Genomic DNA, 23,793 nt, shown 5'->3' on the forward strand with positions numbered 1-23,793 from the left:
CGATGTTGAGGATGTTGCAGGTCTTGCTCCAAGGATTGCTGCTGTAAGAGTTGTTTTGCCTACGGTAGAACAAGATCGTTGGGATGTAAAGGATGCACAGGCTCATGCATTGATTGCATTGTCTGTGAAGCGCACCATTGTTCCTCACATCCGTTCAACAAAATCTACAAAACAGGCTTGGGATATTTTGGCTGGTCTTTATGCAAGTCGCAATGAGGGTAAAATTGCTTTGCTGCGTAAAGAGCTGGAGTCAAAGATTATGCATGAGGAAGATGACATGGAAACTTTCCTAGCTAGTATCAAGGATATCAATGAGCAGCTTATTTCTACAGGTGAAGTCATTTCAGATAGTTCCCTTGTGCAGACTGTTCTTGATGCCTTACCAGATTCTTACCAGACTTTTTCTAGTACTTGGAGACTTATGACCCAAGGAAATCCAGAAGTTGTCAAGTTTGATGCATTATGCACATTGTTATTGCAAGAGTCGCTTTCCAGAAAAAATAGGACTAGACAGCGTGCAGTTGAACAGGCTTTTATTGCTTCTCAAAGAAAGGGTGGTAACAACAATGCAGCCACTTCTTATGGTTCTGCTGCGAGTGGCAAAACTTCTGTTCCTAATGCTTCTGTTGGTAGCACTTCTCCTAGCAATTTTGGTGATAAGGGCAAAAAGAAGATGCGTTGCCATTATTGCAAGGCTAATGATCACTTGATCAAGTCGTGTCCTAAGTTGAAAGCCAAAGAGGCTAAGAAGAAAGAGGGTGGTTCCACTGCAAATACTGGTTCCACTACAAATGCAGCCATTGTTGAGTCTTCTGTGAAAGGAGACTGTGATGCTGATGTTCATGCAGAATGGGCTTTTAGTGTAGAGTGCACTTACAATCCTGTTGTCCATGATGCATGCTTGTCAATTGCTGCAGATTCACATGTGTGGTATTTTGACAGTGGTGCTACAAAGCACATTACCTCACATCGTGAATTTTTTACCTCTCTCGAGTCTGTCCCTCATGGGAATTCAGTCACTTGTGCCAACAATGCCTCTTATCCAGTTCAGGGAGTTGCAAAGATTGTGCTTACTGCTGCTAATGGCAGTTCTTTCTCACTTGTTGATGCACTTTATGTACCTGGGATCAAGAAGAATCTCTTGTCTGTATCCGCACTTGCTAGAATTGGAATTGTAGTCAAATTTGTGGATGATAGATGTACAGTTCATGATCTCAGTTTTGGTGATGAAATTGTTGCATTTGAACTTTTGTGTCGTGGGCTGTATAAGCTCACTTTGTATAACAAGTGTGGATAAAATTTAGCAAATGTTGTTGCAGATTCAAGGGCTATTTCAGATGCAAAACTTTGGCATGCACGTTTTGGTCATCTGAATTTTGCCAGTTTGCTGCGTTTGCAGAAATCTAATATGGTTGCTTCTTTGCCACCTCTTGAAGCACTTGTCAAACATGTTTGTGAAGGCTGTATTTTGGGTAAAATGCAGCGTTCTAAATTTCCAAAGGATGGTTCAGTTCGGGCCACATGCAGGTTGAAGCTTCTGCATAGTGATGTTTGTGGGCCCATGCAAACTCCGTCCTTGGGAAATTACCTGTACTTCGTGACTTTCATTGATGATTACTCCAGGCATGCATGGGTATTTCCTCTTAAAGAGAAGTCCGAAGTTTTTATGTGCTTCAAACAACTTCTGGCTATGGCTGAAAATGTTTTGAAATGTACTATGGGCACCCTCCGTTCCGATCGAGGGGGGGAGTATATGTCTCATGAATTTAATGCATTTCTGGCTAGTCGTGGGATAAAACACCAATGTAAAGTGCCTTATACACCTCAGAAAAATGTTGTTGCTGAGAGGAAAAACAGGTCACTGACGGAAATGGCACGATGTATGGTCAAAAGTCAGCTTTTGCCGCATCCTTTTTCGCTTGAGGCCATCATGTGTACCACTTATGTACTTAACAAGTGTCCTACGAAAGATTTGCACTCTATTACTCCATATGAAGCATGGCATGATAGAAAGCCTTCTATTGAGCACATGCGTGTTTTTGGCTATTTGGCATATGCTTTGGTGCCACAATTGCAGCACAGAAAATTGGATGATAAGGTTGTCAAATGTATTTTTGTTGGTTATAGTGCTGAAAGCAAAGGTTATAGGTTGTATCATCCGCAAACCGAAACATATTTTGGTTTCTCGGGATGTAGTGTTTGTGGAAGATTCTGTTCAGCCCTCGCTATCATGTACTAGAGATAGTAATGTAAGCTCACAGGACATTTATGACACTTTGTTGCCTCTTTTCGGTGGTGGAAATACGAATGTAAGTTCCAATGAGGCAAATGTACATCCTATGGGGGTTTTTGAAAATGTTCTAGATCAGCCTATTACTGATGCAGATGTACATGATGTACTTGATGAGGAAAGGGCTGAAAATGAGCAGGCTAGAGGTATGCCAAAATGGCTGGTGCACACTTTGCGTGACAGTAAATTGGATGCACCTTTGTCTAGTCATACTCGTTCACACTCACGCCATGTATCTTATGCATCAGATTGTTATGCTTTGGCTGTGTCTAGCTTACATGATGTTGAGGAGCCTCTGTCTTTTGATAAAGCATAGAATTAAAAAAACTAGATGGCTGCCATGCAATCAGAATATGATGCACTCATAGAAAATGACACATGGACTTTATGTGATTTGCCTCCTGGCAAAAAGGCCATTGGTACAAAGTGGTTTTACAAGTTGAAACGCAAGCCGGATGGTGAGATTGATCGCCATAAGGCTCGACTTGTTGCAAAGGGTTATCCACAACAAAAAGGCATAGATTATGAAGAGACTTTTGCTCCCACTTGTCGTATGACTACTGTGCGTTTTCTATGTGCATTGGCAGCTCATTTTGGTTGGGATGTACATCAATCAGACATTATTACTGCTTTCTTGAATGGTGACATATTTAAGGAATTTTATGTAATGCAGCCTTGCAATTTTGTCATAAAAAGACAAGAGGACAAAGTGTGCAAATGTAACAAGGCTTTGTATGGGTTGAAGCAATCTCCTCGTGCTTGGTATGAGAAAGCTGACACTCATTTGGTTAAACAAGGCTTTCATAACAGTCCAACAGAAAGCACATTGTATGTAAGCGTGAGGGTGATGTACTTCTCATCGTGGTTCTTTATGTTGATGATTTCTTGATCATTGGACCAAATGAGAGACATATTGCTGAATTTAAGGCTGATTTGAATGCTACTTTCAAGATGAATACAATTTAAGCAGTGTGATGGTGGTATTGCCTTGTGTCAGAAAAGTTACATAGAGACATTGCTATGTAAGTTTGGACTTGAGGATTGCAAACCTATTTTCACTCCCATGGAAACAGGTTTGAAGTTGAGTCTACATGATGTTGGCGATCTTGCTGATGTCACTCTTTACCAAACTGTTGTTGGCTGCCGCATTTATGTATGCAACACGAGGCTATATATTTAGTTTGCAGTCTCACAGGTCAGCAGATTTCTGCATAGCCCAGGGTCTAAGCATTGGCAGGCTGTCAAGAGGATTTTTCGCTACCTTAGTGGCACTTTACATCTTGGCTTGTTTAGCCCCAAGGGGGGATCATTGTCGCCACACTTACATGCTTTTTCGGACTCAAATTGGGCTGGTTGTTTTGACACAAGAGTGTCCACAAGTGGTTTTTGTTTCATGCTTGGCAGTTCATGTATATCATGGTTGAGCAAGAAGCAACCTATTGTGGCCACTTCGAGTTGTGAGGCTGAGTACAGGGCAGTCTTCACAGCTACGGTTGAGTGTGTATGGCTCAGACGCCTTATGCCTGATTTCGGTGTTGGACAGGACACTGCCAACACTATCTACACTGACACTCAGAGAGCATTGGCAGTTGCGAGGAACCCAGTTTTTCATGCTCGCACAAAGCACATTGAGGTGCATTACCACTATGTCAGGGAGAGGCTCTCAGCAGGAGAGATCAGCTTGGCTTATGTGCCAACACAGGACAACCTTTCATATCTTTTCACAAAGGCATTGTGTCCTGAGAAGCTTGAATCTTTCCGCAAATCTTTAGGCTTAGGGCATGGAACTTCCCTTTACTCATGTGCCAGCTCTCGTTCACAGCATCACTCCAGGGGGGATTTGTTACCATATACATGTGGTAGTGATGTGTGTGAACACACTAGGACCGTCGGGGCATTGTATGTACGCCCATCACTCTAGGGCTATCTATCTCTCCATTGCACACTAAGTTATACACTCTCTATTGTGTGCCTTGAGCTTCCTTCATCTTCTCCAAGCTGTGTGCGTTTCTCTGCAACCCTGAATCCAACAACGCATGGGCACTACTTTCTTGAACTGTGCATATGCCCAGAGGACCGATCTCCACAAAATCTATCCATTATGTTTTAGATTGGCTCTCACAAACTGAAGTTGCCGACTCATCCCGTTATAGAAAAACACGAACAATTTTGTTTTACAAGTGGAACCCATTGTCTATGCATACACCTTCCAAGCTTGGGGATGGTCTTTTTTTGTGATGGACAAAAAATCCCCTCATTCAACAAATAATACTTTCTTTGAAGGTAATATTGGCTTTGTTTTTCATACCGTCTAAAGGACCATATATTTGGCCACAACAACCCCCCAAGCCAAGCCTCATTGAACTTATACCACAATCATTGCACTCCAAGGGATACAATTCGACAAGGGAAACTCCACAAGAACCTTGTGCTCTTAAAAGGTTACCACATTCGTTAGAAATATCCGCCAAAGCTTTACGACATATTTCTTGGACTACCCCAACCCTAAATCTCATCAGTAAATATGTCACCGATGTCGAAGTTATTTACAAGGTCCAGATGGAAGCCCTTCAAGAACTGTATGTGCTTTCATAATTTAAGCAGCACATATCATCCTAAACATTGCCAAGTTTAGATTATAGCTTCCATATCAATCAAAGCATTGGCATGCACACAAGATTTTGATTAAGGCGGTGTGGAGTGCAACTTGACTTGCATTGCCATCAATCTGCTCTACTCATGGATATCCAAAACGACATACAAAATTGATCCGTCCATAAGGAATTATTGTCCAATCCCAATCCTGTAAAGGGCATACAATAGCCCTCTCTAAGCACTATCTATCAAATCTCTCTCAAAAGTTGGTCCAATCTCCTGGCACACATTCAGAGGTGAGTCAAAACACCAACAACAGAATCGGCCCTCGAAATTATTTCTACTATCCATATGTCCTTTGTTCGGACTCTGATTGATGATCCATACAAACAAGCATGGAGAGCATGTCAAGCACTAAAGTTTTGGTCTATTAAACCACATTTTGGTAGCATCACTACATCCTGGCCTGCAAGCACCAACCTCCTTTGCTGGCCTCAAAACCCACATTTAGCATACATTATAGTCATCCTAATGTCATAGTAGATTCATACATTGCTAATAAGTTTGACAAAACTTGAATTGCATACAAAGCCTCATCTTTCATCTCATGCCCCAAAGTAACACAACAATGCATAGTGTCAACTCCGATATTGTGCACTTGTATACTTGAGTGTACAAGAAAATCATGGTATGCATAAGCTCAAAATCAAACTGATAATTATGGGTACATCATGTTGTGATTCCATGATGCACATGTGGAAAAGAGAGATGAGATACGTAAGAAATTTGACGATAATGAATAGTGTCATCTACGATGCCGTGCGCTTGTATACTTGGGTGTATAAGCAGATCATGCTATGCATAAGCTCAAAATACAATTGATAATTATAGGCAAATCATGATATGGATCAGCTCAAAATCAAATTGATAATTATAGGCACATCATGCTATGATGCCTTTTGATGCACGTGTGAAAAAGAGAGATGAGATACGTAAGAAATTTGACGTAGAAAGAATAAAATGATCCATGGAGAGTAAATGATTTTGAAAATTTAAACTGAATGCTAATGCAAAAAGGAAATATTAATAGAAAAACTTCATCGTCAAAGCGCTCAATCCTTGCGTGTAATGATTGATGATACAAATTTAACTGTAAAGTTGTTGATTGGTGTCAGCATGAAGGCATCCAATTGGAAGTAAGTTGTATTCTCAATGATCTCAAGGTGGAAGAGGATCCACACAATGTGTGCCTCATTGGGACCAGTGATCAACAAATCTTACACATAAAGAACAACAATGAGAAGTACATTGCCCTCACGCTTGAGATACAATGTGCTTTCTGTTGGACTGTTACGAAAGCCTCATTTGACCAAATGAGTGTCAACTTTCTCATACAAAGCCTTCGTACATCTGCACACTTTGTTCTCTTGTCCTTTCTTGACAAAACCGCGAGGCTGCGTTTACATAACCTTTCTCAAATATATCACCATTTGAGAAAGCAGTAACATTGTCTGATTGATATACATCTCAACCAAGAGCTGTCAATGCACATAGAAAACGCACAGTAGTCATACGACAAGTGGGAGCAAAAGTCTGTTCATAATCTATGCCTTTTTGGTGTGCATAACCCTTTGCAACAAATCGAGTCTTATGGTGATCGATCTTACCATTTGACTTGCATTTCAACTTGTAAACCCTCTTTGTACTAATGGCCTTTTTGCTAGGAGGAAAATCACATAAAGTCCATGTGTCATTTTTTATAAGTGCATCATATTCTGATTGCATGGCAGCCATGCAATTTTTTGAATTATGTGCTTCATCAAAAGACAGAGGTTCCTCAACATCATGTAAGCTAGACACAACCAAATCATAACAATCTGATGCATAACGAGAGCCTGAACGAGTACGACTAGACAAAGGTATATCCAATTTACTCTCACGCAATATATGCACCAGTCATTTTGGCATACCTCTAGCATGCTCATTTTCAGCCCTTTCCTCATCAAGTACATCATGTACATCTGCATCAGTAATAGGCTGATCTGTAATATTTTTGAAAACCCCCATAGGCTGTACATTTGCCTCATTGCAATTTACAATCAAACTTCCACCATTGAAAAGAGGCAACAAAGTGTCATAAATGTCCTGTGTGACGCGACACGGGAGAGTGCAATACATTGATAATGAACAAAGAATATACAAAGTACGTAGAGTAAAAGGATGAAATAAAGAGTCTGTATGGATACAAAGTAATCATTACAAGAAGAGAATAGCTCGTTTCATAACCTCCTGACCATCCCCGAGCTATCTCAATCTCACTCTCAATCACACTGTCACTCTGAATCACAATCTCAATCTCAATCACACGCTCACTCTCAATCTCAATCACAATCACACTCTCAATATCAAACTCAATTTCACGATGGCAACAACCATCATAATCGGAGTCGCAACACGGTCACAATCCCAATATCATGACACCTTGCACAGATCTTGTTTCACACATGGATTTCTGCATCGTCTACAAAATAGGCAAAAGAACATACTCGTGCAACCAAATCAACACGATAATCAAATTCAAAACATAATTTTGTACCATCATAAAAGAGTGTAATTGCTTCTGGATTGGATCAAACAAAAGAGATATTACCTGTGTATATCTGTTTGTAAGCTAACCTGCTGCTTGTAGATTACCCTATTGCTGCTGACAATTTGTATTTATCATAACTTGGTGAAATGAACTTAGAACATAGACTTCCATGTACTCAAAACGACGGGAAAAGATCTCATCTACAATGTCGCGTGGATAGAAGTGCAAAAACCGTCTTTCTTTGGTTGAAAATGCAACTTTTAGGTGACGACTCATAAAAAATCTATTTTTGAGTCTCCACTACTTTTCCAACTTATTTTAAGTCTACCCATGCATTTTAAGCTAAAACACATAAATATAAAATATTGATATTAATAAAAAACTCAATTTTAACTACGTTTTTGTTATATTGTTCATAGACAGACTATTTGTTATTCGTTAATCTTTATCAAATATGTCTTTAGTGTATTATTTTGAAAAAGAGAATATATTTTCTCTCTTAATATCTTAAACTCATTCATATAAGCTCTATCTAATAGACTATTCAACAGTCTTTCAAATTGTGCTAAATGAAAGATATGGCCTACTACATTCTTTTCAACTTTAAGAACTTCAAAAATTAGTACTATTACACCTGTGAGCTTACATTATTGTCTCTAATACACGACAGCAAGGGCTGAACAGAATCTTCCACAAACACTACATCCCGTAAAACCAGAATACGCTTTGTTTGTGGATGATACAACCTGTAACCTTTGCTTTCATCACTATAACCAATAAAAATACATTTGACAGCCTTATCATCCACTTTATTTGCGTTGTGTTTGTGGCACCAAAGCATATGGCAAACAACCAAAAACATGCATTTTCTCAATAGAAGGCTTCTATCATGCCATGCTTCATATGGAATAATAGACTTCAAAGATTTCGTAGGACACCTATTAAGTACATAAGTGGTGCACATAATGGCTTCAAGCCAAAAAGAATGTGGCAAAGCTTGACTTTTGACCATACATCGTGCCATTTCCGTAAGTGACTTGTTTTTACTCTCAGCAACACCATTTTGTTGAGGTGTATAAGGCACTGTACATTGGTATTTTATCCCATGACTAGCCAAAAATGCATTAAACTCTTGAGACATATACTCCCCCCCTTGAACGGAACGGAGGGTGCCCATAGTACATTTTGATACATTTTCAGCCATAGCCAGAAATTGTTTAAAAAACATTAAAACTTCGAACTTCACTTTAAGAGGAGTTACCCATGCATGCTTGGAGTAATCATCAATGAAAGTCACGAAGTACAGATAATTGCCCAAGGATGGAGTTTGCATGGGCCCACAAACATCACTATGTACAAGCTGCAACCTGCATGTGGCCCTAACCGAACCATCCTTTGGAAACATAGAGCACTGCATTTTACCCAACATACAACTTTCACAAACATGTTTGATAGGTGATTCAAGAGGCGGCAAAGAAGCAACCATATCAGATTTCTGTAAACGCGGCAAATTGACAAAATTCAGATGCCCAGAACGTGCATGCTACAGTTTTGCATCCGAAACAGACCTTGAATCTGCAACTGCATTTGCAAATTTTTTTTCCACACTTGTCATACAAAGTGAGCTAGGCCCACGGCACAAAAGACCAGATGCAACAATTTCATCACCAAGACTAAGATCATGAACTGTACATCTATCATCCACAAACTTGACTACAAGTACAAGTCTAGCAAGTGTGGATACAGACAAAAGATTCTTCTTGATCCCCCGTACATAAAGTACATCATTAAGTATAAAGGAACTGCCATTTACAGCAGTAAGCACAATCTTTCCAACTCCTTGAACCGGATAAGAGGCATTGTTGGCACAAGTGACTGAAATCCCATGAGGGACAGACTCAAGAGAGGTGAACAATTCATGATGTGAGGTAATGTGCTTTGTAGCACCACTGTCGAAATACCACACATGTGAATCTGCAGCAACTGACATGCATGCATCATGGACATTAGGATTGTAAGTGCACTCTGCACTAAAAGTCCATTCTGCATCAACATCAGCATCATAGTTGCCTTTCATAGAAGATTCAAAAATGGCTGCATTTGTAGTGGAACCAGTATTTGCGGTGGAACCACCCTCTTGCTTCTTAGCCTCTTTGGTCTTCAACTTCAGACACTGCTTGATCAAGTGATCATTAGCTTTACAATAATGGCAACGCATCTTCTTTTTGCCCTTATCACCAAAATTTCCAAACGAATTGCTGCCAACAGAAGCATTAGGAACATAAGTTTTTCCACTCACATCAGAACCATAAGAAGTGGTTGCATTGCTGTTACCACCCTTTCTTTGAGGAGCAATAAAAGCATGTTCAACTGCATGCTACCTAGGCCTTTTTTTTTGGAAACTGACTCTTGCAACAACAATGTGCATAATGCATCAAATTTGACAACTTCATGACCTGGTAAGGTATCAAGAACGGTCTACACAAGGGAACTGTCTGAAATGACTTCATTTGCAGAAATAAGTTGCTCATTGATATCCTTGACACCAGCAAGGAAAGTGACGATATCATCTTCCTCATGCATAATCTTCGATTCCAAATTTTTACACAGCACAGCAATTTTAGCCTCATTGCGGTTGCATAAAGACCTGCTAGAATATCCCAAGCCTGTTTTGTAAATTTCATTGGATGAATGTGAGAAGTAATAGTACACATGAGCCTGTGCATACTTTACATCCCTAAGAGCTCGTTCTGTTGTAGGCAAAACAAATCTAATAGCAGCAAGACCTGCAACATCCTCAACATCGCCTACATCCTGAGAACCCGAACGTACATCAATGCCCTGCACAATATTCCAGACGTCGTCTGACACAAGAACATGTTGCATCATCTTGTCTTGATCTTTGTCGTCTTCACCATAGCTTTCATTAGAGGAAGAGGATGAAGAAGAGGAGAAGAGGGTGTCCTCTTTCTCGCCTTTTTCTTCTCTTGCTTTTTATCATCCCTCTTTGAATTATGGTGAGAAAAGAATACGATGGTCTTCTCCGCTTGGTGGTGATGGAGAGCGTTTAGCCGCCGTCTTCGTGGAGCCATCTCCGCCGAGGTGGCGGGAGACTCAATTTTTCTCGTTCTCCTTTGGAAGGAGATGCATCATCAAGAAGTAAATTCTTGAGCCCTTCATAAGGATCCTCTTCTTCTTCCCGAATCGGAGAGAGATATCTTTTGGTAGTCTCACACGGAGGCTTCCTAGGTGTTCTCTCGTCATGGTGATTAGCTTGAAGAATCCCGTGAGCACGGAGCTGCCGTTGCACTTCACTTTGGAGAGATGGATTGCCCATGGTTGTTGAAGCCTAGAAACAAGATAGTTAACAAGCATTGAAGCATCATTAGTAGCTTGCTCTCATGAGCAAAATCAAAGTTATCAAACATTAATTTCACTCTCTTTACTATTGTCAGCCATTCTAACAACTTTTAGGTGTAAACTTTTTAGGTGTACTTTGGCACTTCAAGCCTAGTTGCTACTCTCTTTACCCCTTTAGAAAAAGCACTCAAGCTACTGTACTCGCGGCTCAAATACCATTAATTGCAAGGAATAGAAGAGAGGGTCTTTCAAACACCAAACCAGCGCGGCTCCTGTCAAGCTTCTAATAGCTCAATAGTGGTTAAGCCGTAGGCAAGCCCCGTAGGACTCCACTATTAAGACCATAGCTCTTGACGGTGTGCCCCGTTAATTGCACAAAGGCAGGCGCACTGTAAGGCTGAAAAATCCCTATTCTACTTACTCATAGGCAATTAATAATATCAACCATTTTGTAGCTAGCTTGAGGACCTCCCTTCTAATTGAGTAAGAAAAGAGAAACCTTGAGCTCTGATACCAATGTAACATTTAATGGCCTAATAACTTATGTGTAGCGGAAATTAGCATGAACATAGTGGGCATTTCATTAGAATAGATTCCTAATGAGATTACACCACTAACTTGCTCGATTTTGCAAATTTAAAACAGGACCGATCTCCACAACATCTATCCATTATGTTTTAGATTGGCTCTCACAAACTGAGTCTGCCCAGTCATGTTGTTATATGAAAACACGGACAATCTCGTTTTACTAGTGGAACCCATTGTCTTCTACATACACTCTCCAAGCTTCGGGATGGTCTACTTTTGTGATGGACGAAAAAGCCCCTCATTTAACAAAGCATTCTTTGCTTGAAAGTAATCTTGGTGTTGTTTTCCATATGTCAAAAGGACCATTTGTTTGGCCACAACAACCCCCAAGCCAAGTCTCTTTGAACTTATACCACAATCACTGCACTCCAAGGCATACGATTCGACAAGGGAACCTCCACAAGCACCTTTGGTGCTCTTTAAAGGTTATCACATTCGGCATAAATATCGACCAAAGCATTCCTGCATATTTCTTGGACCACCCCAACCAGAAATTATCTCACCGTTAAATATGTCACCCGTGTCGAAGGTATTTACAAGGCTACTTGCCTTCAAGGTGCAAGCATAGAAGAAGGCATTTGGAGAAAAACCTTTCATTCACGGCTCCCAGGTCTTAGCTATGTCGAACACATCCTCAATCAATGCATTCCAAGTGATGAAATTCTAGATGGAATCCCTTCAAGAACTTTATTTCGTAAAAGCAGCACATATAATATACATATCATCCTATACATTGCCAAGTATAATTTGTAGCTTACATATCAACCAAAGCAATGTCATGCATACAAGATTTTGATTAAGGCGGTGTCGACCACATCTTGACTTGCATTGGCATGAGTTTTCTCTGGTCATTGATACCCAAAATTGAATACAAAATTGATCTGTCCGTAAGCAATTATTGCCCGATTTGAATCTTGTAAAGGACATGCAATAGCCCTTTCCGAACACTATCTATCAAGCCTCTCTCAAAGTTGGTCCAATTCCCGGGCACACATTCTGAGGTGAGTCAAAACACAAGTAGAACGAACCCTAGGAAGTATTTATACTATCCATATCTCCTTTGTTCGGACTCCGATTGACAAGCTCTAAATCCAAGCATGGAGAGCATGTCAAGAACTACAATTTTGGTCCATTGAACCATATTTTGGTAGCATCATTACATATTGGCCTGCAGGCACCAACGTCATTTGATGGCCTCAAAACCCACATTTAGAAAACCTTATAGTCATCTCAATGTCATAGTAAGTTCAGGCATTGCTAATAAGTTTGGAAAAACTTGAAATTGCGTACAAAGCCTCGTCTTTTATCTCGTGCCCCAAAGTAACTCGACAATGCATAGTGTCAACTCCGATATCGTGCACTTGTATACTTGGGTGTACAAGGAAATCATCCTATGTATAAGCTCCAAATCACACTGATAATTATGGGTACATCATGTTGTGATTCCATGATGCACATGTGAAAAAGAGAGATGAGATACGCGAGAAATTTGACGAATATGTATAGTGTCATCTACGATGCCGTACACTTGTATACTTGGGTGTATATGCAGATCATGCTATGCATAAGCTCAAAATCAAACTCATAATTATATGCAGACCATGATATGCATAAGCTCAAAATATTAATCAAATTGATAATTATAGGCACATCATGTTGTGATGCCATGATGCACGTGTGAAAAAGAGAGATGAGATACGTAAGAAGTTTGGCGTGGGAAGAATAAAATGAGCCACGGAGAGTAAATGATTTTGAAAATTTGAACGGAATGCTAATGCAAAAGAGAAATATCTATAGAAAAACTTCATCGTCAAAGCGCTCGATCCTTGCATGTAATGATTGATGATACAAATTTAACTCTAAAGTTGTTGATTGGTGCCAGCATGAACGCATGCACCAAGAAGTTCACCAAGCTAGTAAAGTTGATGCTAAAATTCACGAGTCAAAAATTTGCGATCACATGCAAATTGTCCCTCATAGAAAGGAACATAGAATTGTTTTCTATGTATGAAACAAATACCAAGACGGTAGAGAGTGACAATCAAGGTGAGTCCCATGGGGCCTTGACGTTGAAATATATGTGTAGCAAATGAGCTCATGATCAGAGGGATATATTTATCATCAAAAGTGGCAGAATTATATTTACTACTATGGTTTCCATGATGCAAGAGTAAGCCTAATTTATATAATGCACCAAATTGCACCCAATTGCTCTATATTGTGTTCACTCGAAAAATACTTAATTACCGAATTGCACTGAACGACAGCCCACGTCACTCCATTGTACCAATTTTCATTCAATGAAAACCATTCGCACTAAGTGGCACCTAATCTTATCAAATTATAATTAATTGTATAACCCAATCGAACATAACTACATTGAGATGTACTCAAACGATTTTTAACAGAATAAGGTTAACTATAATTAAATTGGATTCATTTTCACACGATAAGCTTATACTCATCCGAATTGACTCATATGACTCAATTGTAGTCCATTGCATGGACATGCACCCTATTATCTCGATCCAAATGTAGATTTGCACAAAGACGTTCTGGTACATGACATCGAAGCAAAGGTGGTCACTCCATGCAACCTAAGCAATTTAAAAGATGTGGAGATAGGTGAGCAAAGATGAGTATGTAACAATTCTTTCAAATTGGACAGTCTTGAGTTTCTTCAAATTCACCTTCACAAAAGGAGGGATGATGGATATGTAAGGTGAGAATTCACAATGGACTATGGTACGTGTGCGTGTGCTTGTGTGTGTGTGTGTGTGTGTGTGTGTGTGTGTGTGTGTGTGTGTGTGAGAGAGAGAGAGAGAGAGAGAGAGAGAGAGAGATAATGACGTGTTTTTTAACAAGGTGAGAATTCACAATGGACTAAAGTACGTGTGTGTGTGTGTGTGTGTGTGTGAGAGAGAGAGAGAGAGAGAGAGAGAGAGATCATGACGTGACATCCTAAATCATACTTTGAAATAATTTATACATGAATATGATGATTAGACTACATCGAAATACATCAACAAAGTTTGTTATGCTAGCTAAAAACTTATAAGTTGTCAACTGTTATTGAATTTGAGTGAATGATTTTCAAATCTTTTGACCATGCCTAATAATAGAAAACTTGTTGAGCAACAATGCTTTCGTGTAGTAATTGTATATGCTGTAGAAAACATTAATTTGCAGGATAACAGCACCATATTAGCTACATGAACAGAGGTAAGATTGATAAATGAAGGCCTAATTGATTACTTGACTTGATAACAATACAACTCGAATACTGCAGGCTCAATATCCAAAAGCTGAGCAACAATGCTTTCGTGTAGTAATTGTATATGCTGTAGAAAACATTAATTTGCAGGATAACAGCACCATATTAGCTACATGAACAGAGGTAAGATTGATAAATGAAGGCCTAATTGATTACTTGACTTGATAACAATACAACTCGAATACTGCAGGCTCAATATCCAAAAGCTGATGTCAGGCTATTCCGAATGCTGTACGATGCAAATGTGTGAAATAAGCAACTTGTGCAAACATTAATTTGCAGGAGAACAGCGCCATAGCTACATGAACAGAGGAAGATTGAGAAATGATATCGAGATTATGGATGCTCTAACTAGACGCCAGCCGTGACGGTGAACGATGAATGGGATTTAATTATTATCTAGGGACTGTGATTGCAGTTAGCCAGGCGGCAATTAGGCAGGGCAGTCTGCGAGATCGAGTGCATATCACGTCATTCCGTGTGTTTCTCTCTGCATGGACATCAAGCGCGCTTATACCGATATCCGAACTAGTACTGTAGAAGCTGCCGAATGTGGACTGCAAAATTGTGCTTCACATTTTCACCCCTACATTTCAGGACTCCAGCAAATCGCGAAATATTGGCAGCACCGTGAATTAGACATTGAGCTAGCGATAGACTGGTCACTTGGACGAGTTAATTAGTTCACTACCTGAGCATGCGAACAAGCTATAAGGTCTCGTGTAGCATTCCAATAAAGCCTTCGGAAGTTCGGATGATGCAGCCATGGAATTTTAAGAGACGTCCAAATGACACTGATTGGAAATGATTAAACCGACGCATTGTAGTTTTCACAAAAGGGGTACTCAAATATATGTTGCTGCACCGATAATGGAATAGCATGGCGCACATTCTTCAATCGACTTCATATTGCATCTAATTCAGCAAAGAAAACAGAAATCTGCTCAGCAAGGACCGCTGCATTTATAATTTGGTCGAAAAAGCAATGGGTGCCTTGGACTTAACGACGAAAACCTCCAAACTTTTTTGCAGAAGTTGTCTTTGGACATGGAGGTTTTTGCAGAAGTTGACTTTGGACGTGGAGATTTTTAGCGGAGAGCTTTACGGAGCAGATCCTTCACCTATATAGTGCACGTCGGGCATACACACACAATAATAAGTCCACGATGTAGCAGTTTAACAGCAATCAACATTAGCTGTCGACAACCAGCAAAGGCGACCACCTGATCCTGATTCCCATAAAGGTTGTTCAGTTTTTCACAAAAGGCTTCACAACCCCCGCGGTCATGCACCAGATCCGCAGGCCGCCAGAATGGTCCCTTCGCCATCGCTTCTTCCAAATTCTCGTAGGGTTCCAAAGGTTCGGCATACTGCAAGGCATGCAATATAGAAGATCAATGTCTATGCAATAATCCAAGATGTTCATCATGTTTCGGCTAAAGAAAGCTAGTACCCTGAGGAATGCCAGGAGGAAAGGTTCTGGCTGCTTATGAAACTGAAGCATCTTCAGCAGAGAAGAGAGTGGAACGATCCCATTGTTGCAGAGACATGCAAAGAAAATACCAAGATTGGACAACCTCGCTGTTATCCTGCGGTCATCCGGCTTTGAGCCGATTTTGGCCAGACAACTCCTGGCCCCTACCTCGAAGGGACTCTCCTGATATTGCCGATGATCTGCATCACCAGCTCCAGATCCACTTTCAAGCTTTCCTTTCTCGACCTTATTTCCCTTTGTAGAGCTCTGATGCTGCTGATCGACATTATCTGCATCAGCGCCTCCAGGTTTTCCCTTGTCTGCATCAGCACCTCCAACCTTTCCCTTCTCGACCTTGGTTCCTGTTAATGTAGAGTTCTCCTGCTGCTCACGATCTGCATCAGCGTCTCCATGCTTTCCTTTCTCGGCCTCCTGGACCTCTTGCTTCTCCGCTTCCTTCTGATCAGCCTCCAGCTGCGCCATCTGATCTTGCGTCCCGGCCTCCTCAACCTGGCATTCGGCATCTTGCTTCTCAGCCTGCTGCGCCTGCTCGGCCTCGTCTATAATCGAACGCACAACATCTGCCAGCATAGCGGGCTCGTGCAACCAGTCTTGCTGTAGAAGGTAGCAGAAGCTCTGCACAATTACGGTTGCACACTCAACGCTGATTGCCCCTGTCGGAGAGTTCTCCTTCGCCGTTCTCTTCACCGCATCGATCATAGCGTCCCTCATCTTGGATGCGAGGTCGATGCTTCGAGTGGAGAATGACAGCATGTCGACGAGCGATTACCACAGATAGTGATAAAGCGAGCGGCAAGGGCAAGTATAAGGATTGAAAAGGGCGGGAGATCAGACCAGCCCTTTCAAATTTAGACTTTGAAAACCCCACCTTATTCCCGCTACCAGATAGCCGGGCGCTAGTTAGGGCGGGTTCAGACGGAGGTGGCGGCAAAGGCCTAGCTTTTCAAAGGCTGACAGGCCTTTGTTCACAAGAGACGGACGACAACTTGAGAGCATCCAAAGAGATAGCATATTGGTTTGATGCTTGATGTCCATACGAGTTCAATCTCCAATCTCCGTGAATCGCGCTAAAAAGCGGGTAGAGGAGTTTGATTTCCGGGGGAAGGGGGTCGCCCACTTTTGAGTAGGTCCTTCAAAGAGGAGCTCCTTCCGTCAGGTCGTCAACCCATCCTTAAATATTGTTGCTTATGTATGCTTTGCACATATATTTTTTCTCCTCATCATATCAAATCCACAGATATACTTTTTCTCATGTCCATGCAGTGCAAATGATGGACAAGGGGATCAAGCCGATCATAGAGCGGATGTTGCAACGAGCGAATGGCTTTTCTTTATCTCACAGGCACCGACGCTCGTCCGAAAGAGGGCTTATCATAGCCTTGGCGTCGGCCCACCAACCGCATATGGGGTTTGATTCTATGAAATACATAGATTCTATGATTCTATGATTCTTTCGTGATTGCTCTCTAAACCTCAACTAAATCTTCTCACTAACACTAAATCACTCCTAAATTCACTCATTTCACTTGGTTTATGCCCCACTAATTGTTCGTTTGCAGTCAAAAGCCCGATGCTTTGCTAGTCAACCCTAGAGAACCGCACACTCTAAAGTATTTTTAGTGAACTCGACATGAATCTGATATGGGTGGAGAGAGTCATCCATGTCAACAAGCAAAGGGACAGAGATGCACTAGATTACGGGACTAATGAATGCTATTTTGCAGCAGCAGTATGGAAGTCAAGTGAAAAATATGAACCAAAATGTGGGTACCAATTGGAAAACTAAGAACTAGGAGTTGCAACTGTCTGCAAAAAGTGAACACTGAAAATCTCAAAACGTCTACCACAACCTTTTACCATGTTTTGTAGAGAATGGGTTGGCCAAAGAAGGGAGGGGGGGACGGGAGAACATTTTTTTGCATTCAAATATTACCACTAATATTATCGCATATATTACTACAAAAATTACCACAATTATTGTTGCTTACAATGTCGTGCTTATTAGGACCTCTGCTTTAGCACTTAAAGAATCAATTTTTGGTAAATTTCCTCTGCTTTTCTTGTGAATTTTTTTGAAGAATGTTATTTAAATCTATAGAAAAATGGAAAAAAAGATACTAAAACATGAAAAAATGGCTATGTGGATAAACATGAAACTACAAAGAGGAAGCTCCATCCTAGAGTTATGCATGTGCCTCCAATAGTAAAGCATGCAATGTCAGAGATAACAAGCCAAACATGGATGACATCTCCTGTCGAGTTATGGGCACTACTTTCTTGAACTTTGCATATGTCCACATGACCGATCTCCACAACATCTATCCATTATGTTTCGGATTAGCTCTCACAAACTGAGGTTTCTGACTGATCCCGTTATAGGAAAACACTAACAAGCCTATTTTACAAGTGGAACCCATCGTCTATGCATACACCCTCCAAGCTTGGAGATGGTCTTCTTTTGTGATCGAAAAAAAAAATCCCCTAATTCAACAAATAATCGTTTCCTTGAAAGTTATAATGTTGTTTTTTTCCATACCATCAAAAGGACCATTTGGCCACAACAACCCCCCAAGCCAAGCTAAGCCTCATTGAACTTATACCACAATCACTGCACTCCAAGGGATACGATTCGACAAGGGAATCTCCACAAGCATCTTGTGCTCTTAAAAGGTTACCACATTTGGTAGAAATATCCACCAAAGCTTTGTGACATATTGCTTGGACGACCCCAACTAGAAATATCACCATTAAATAAATATGTCACCGATGTTGAAGTTATTTACAAGGTCCAGATGGAAGCCCTTCAAGAACTATATGTGCTTTTGTAAAAGCAGCACATATCATCCTAAACATTGCCTTGCCAAGTATAATTTCTAGCTTCCATATCAACAAAAGAATTGGCATGCATACAAGATTTTGATTAAGGCAGTGTTGAGCGTAGCTTGACTTGCAATGCCATCAATCTGCTCTGCTCATGGATATCCAAAATTGCATACAAAATTGATCCTTCATAAGTAATTATTTCCCGATTCAAATCCTGTAAAGGACATACAGTAGCCCTTTCCAAGAACTATCTATCAAATCTTTCTCAAAGTTGGTCCAATTTCTTGGCACATATCCCGAGGTGAGTCAAAACACCAACAACACTAGCCCTCGAAAGTATTTCTCCTATCCATATCTCCTTATTTCGAACTCCAATTGACGAGCCATAAATCCAAGCATGGAGAGCATGGAGAGCACTAAAGTTTTGGTTATTAAACCACATTTTGGTAGCATCACTACATCTTGACCTGCAAGCACCAACCTCCTTTGATGGCCTCAAAACCCACATTTAGCATACATTATAGTCATCCTAATGTCATAGTAGATTCAAACATTGCTAATAAGTTTGACAAAACTTGAACTTGCATACAAAGCCTCATCTTTCATCTCGTGCCCCAAAGCAACACAACAATGCATAGTGTCAACTATGATATCACGCACTTGTATACTTGGGTGTATAAGCAAATCATGCTATGCATAAGCTCAAAATCAAATTGATAATTATAGGCAAATCATGACATGCATAAGCTCAAAATCAAATTGATAATTATAGGCACATCATGTTGTGATGCCATGAAAGAGATATGAGATACATAAGAAATTTGACAGAGAAAGAATAAAATGAGCCATGGAGAGTAAATTATTTTGAATATTTAAATTGAATGCTAATGCAAAAGAGAAACATCTATATAAAAACTTCATCGTCAAAGCGGTCGATCCTTGCGTGTAATAATTGATGATAGAAATTAACTCTAAAGTTGTTGATTGGTACCAGCATGAAGGCATGCAATTAGAAGCAAGCTGTATTCTCAATGATCCCAAGGTGGGAGAGGATCTACACAAGGAGAAGCTAGTGATGAGGCAGAGCAACAATAAACCTCCTTCTAAAATGCTGGTGTTTTTAATTATATTCAATAGCAATGCTTTTTTCTATTGTGGAGGAATATTGCCAAGGGCTGGCGTTTAGGATGTTAGGTGGAAGACAGAGGCTGGATTTGCCTCTAATCAAAAGCATGCTAAAAGGCTTCAATTAAAATCCATTTTATTTCGTTGTCATTGTGGAGAAATACTGCCATGGGTGGCGTTTAGGATGTTAGGTGGAGCGTAAAGGCTAGATTTACCGCTCATCAAAAGCATGCTAAAATGCTTCAAATATAAACCAGCAGTATTGCTATGCAAGGCAGTTTAGCAACTTATTATGTTGAGATAATTTTTTGGCAATTACTTTTGTACTAAATTCTTGAGACATATACTCCCCCCCTTGATCGGAACGGAGGGTGCCCATAGTACATTTTGATACATTTCAACCATAGCCAGAAATTGTTTGAAGCACATAAAAACTTCAAACTTTGCTTTAAGTGGAAATACCCATGCATGCCTGGAGTAATAATCAATGAAAGTCACGAAGTACAGGTAATTGCCCAAGGACGGAGTTTGCATTGGACCACAAACATCACTATGCACGAGATGCAACCTGCATGTGGCCCTAACTGAACCATCCTTTGGAAACTTAGAACACTACATTTTACCCAAAATATAGCCTTCACAAACATGTTTGACAGGTGCTTCAAGAGGTGGCAAAGAAGCAACCATATCAGATTTCTGCAAACGCAGCAGATTGACAAAATTCGGATGCCCAACGTGCATGCTACAATTTTTCATCTGAAAAAGACCTTGAATCTGCAACTGCATTTGCAAAATTTTGTCCACACTTGTCATACAAAGTGAGGTTTACAACCCACGACACAAAAGACCAGATGCAACAATTTCATCACCAAAATTGAGATCATGAACTGTACATGTGTCATTCGCAAATTTGACTACAAGTTCAAGTCTAGCAAGTGTGGATACATACAGAAGATTCTTCTTGATCCCACTTACATAAAGTGCATCAACAATTGTGAAGGAACTGCCATTTGTCGCAGTAAGCACAATCTTTCCAACTCCCTGAACCGGATAAGAGGCATTGTTGGCACAACTGACTGAAATCCCATAAGGGACAGACTGAAGAGAGGTGAACAATTCACGATGTGAGGTAATGTGCTTTGTAGCACCACTGTCGAAATGCCACACATGTGAATCTGCAACAACTGACATGCATGCATCATGGACATTAGGATTGTAGGTGCACTCTGCACTAAAATAAAGACCATTCTGTATCAACATCGGCATCATAGTCTCCTTTCATAGAAGACTCAACAATGGCTGCATTTGTAGTGGAACCAACATCTGCAGTGGAACCACCCTCTTTCTTCTTAGCCTCTTTGGTCTTCAACTTAGGACACTGCTTGATCAAGTGATCATTAGCTTTACAATAATGGCAACGCATCTTCTTTTTGCCATTATCACCAAAATTTCCATACGAATTGCTGCCAACATAAGCATTAAGAACATAAGTTTTTCCACTCGTAGCAGAACCATAAGAAGTGTTACATTGTTGTTACCACCCTTTCTTTGAGGAGCAATAAAAGCATGTTCAACTGCACGCTACCTAGTCCTGTTTTTTTTGGGAAAGTGACTCTTGCAACAACAATGTGCATAATGCATCAAACTTGACAGCTTCACGATCTGCTAAGGTATCAAGAACGGTCTACACAAGGGAACTCTCTGAAATGACTTCATCTGCAGAAATAAGTTGCTCATTGATATCCTTGATACCAGCAAGGAAAGTGTCCATATCATCTTCCTCATGCATAATATTCGATTCCAGCTCTTTACGCAGCAAAGCAATTTTAGCCTCATTGCAGCTTGCAGAAAGACCTGCTAGAATGTCCCAAGCCTGTTTTGTAGATTTTGTTGAAAGAATGTGAGGAGTAATGGTGCAGTGTGCTTCATAGATAACAAAATCAACGCATGAGCCTGTGCATCCTTTACATCCCTAAGAGCTCATTCTGTTTTAGGAAAAACAAATCTAATAGTAGCAAGACCTGCAACATCCTCAACATCGCCTACATCCTCAGAACCTGAACGTACATCAATGCCCTGCACAATATTCCAGACGTCTTCTGACACAAGAACATGCTGCATCATGAAAGCCCACATAGGATAATTGTCCCCATTCAATTTTTCCTTAATAGCAGCAAACATCTTGAACATGTTTGTGTTGTTGTCAGCTATGGTAAAAGCCTGTACCTGATGTAAAAACTTCCCGAAATGAGGAGAAACTGAGTGAGACCAGCACGTGCTATATAGCACAACCCATAGTAGACTGCATAGGACCTGTTATGCAGAAAACGACACTGAAAAAATTCTGCACTAAATGATGAAATTGTCTGTGCAGACCTGCCTGTTGTGAAAACAAAGTCCAAAATGAGTCCAAATTAGAAATCTAAGAAAGTGAGCAAGCGTGTGCTGGAGCTGCTACGGCGACTAAGCCCGTGAGGATGCAACTTGCTCTGATACCAATTGTTAGGATTAGGATTGCAGAGAAACGCACACAACTTGGAGAAGACAAAGGAAGCTCAAGGCACACAATAGAGAGTGTGTTACTTAGTGTGCAATGGAAATATAGGTAGCGCTAGAGTGATGGACGTATATACAATGCACGGGGAAAAAAACATCCTAAAGAGGGAAAAATGCCCCGGTGTGCGGTCCTAGTGTGTTCACACACATCACTACCACATGTATATGGTAACATATTTGAAAGCTGAGAACTAGGAATTGCAACAGTCTGCAAAAAGTGGACACTATGAAAATATCAAAATGTCTACCACAACCTTTTACCATGTTTTGTAGAGAGAGACTCCAAAATGGGTTGGCCAAAGAAGAGAGAGGGGGACGGGAGAACATTTTTTTTGCAATTCTAATATTATCGCATACATTACTACAACAATTACCACAATTATTGTTGCTTACAATGTCGTGCTTATTAGGACCCCTGCTTTAGTCCTTTGCTTGTGGAAAAATTTAAAGAATGTTATCTAAACCTATAAAAAAGAGAAAAAAATTATATTAAAACATGAAACAATGGCTATGTGGATAAACATGAAACTTCAAAGAGAAGCTCAATCCGAGAGTTTTGCTTCTGCCTCCATGTAAAGCATGCACCTTCAGAGGTAACACTAGACCAAACAAGGATGACATCTTCTGCCGAGGCATGGGCACTACTTTCTCGAATTTTTCATATTTCGACAGGACCGATCTCCACAACATCTATCCATTATGTTTTAGATTGGCTCTCACAAACTGAGTCTGCCCAGTCATGCTGTTATATGAAAACACGGCCAATCCTGTTTTACAAGTGGAACTCATTTTCTTCTACATACACCCTCCAAGCTTCGGGATGGTCTACTTTTGTGATGGACAAAAAAGCCCCTCATTTAACAAAGCATTCTTTCCTTGAAAGTAATCTTGGTGTTTTTTTCCATATGTCAAAAGGACCATTTGTTTGGCCACAACAACCCCCAAGCCAAGTCTCTTTGAACTTATACCACAATCACTGCACTCCAAGGGATACGATTCGACAAGGGAACCTCCACAAGCACCTTTGGTGCTCTTTAAAGGTTATCACATTCGGCATAAATATCGACCAAAGCATTCCTACATATTTCTTGGACCAC

The 23,793-nt window shown here is 40.4% G+C and overlaps 1 protein-coding gene across 1 annotated transcript; it reads right to left on the minus strand.

The window, feature by feature from the left end:
- Window positions 1-15,389: 15,389 nt before the first annotated feature.
- On the minus strand, window positions 15,390-17,026 carry LOC147429173 (uncharacterized). The gene is made up of 3 exons (XM_086495223.1): window positions 16,151-17,026; window positions 15,921-16,067; window positions 15,390-15,818 (listed from the first exon to the last, which is right to left on the minus strand). Exons 1-3 carry the CDS (start codon window positions 16,943-16,945, stop codon window positions 15,786-15,788), a joined length of 975 nt encoding a protein of 324 aa, XP_086351349.1. The 5' UTR covers window positions 16,946-17,026; the 3' UTR covers window positions 15,390-15,785.
- Between the last annotated feature and the right edge of the window lie 6,767 nt (window positions 17,027-23,793).

This window comes from Adiantum capillus-veneris, chromosome 22 (assembly GCF_014529385.1).
Source record: "Adiantum capillus-veneris isolate H3 chromosome 22, ASM1452938v2, whole genome shotgun sequence".
Classification (NCBI taxonomy): Eukaryota; Viridiplantae; Streptophyta; class Polypodiopsida; order Polypodiales; family Pteridaceae; genus Adiantum; species Adiantum capillus-veneris.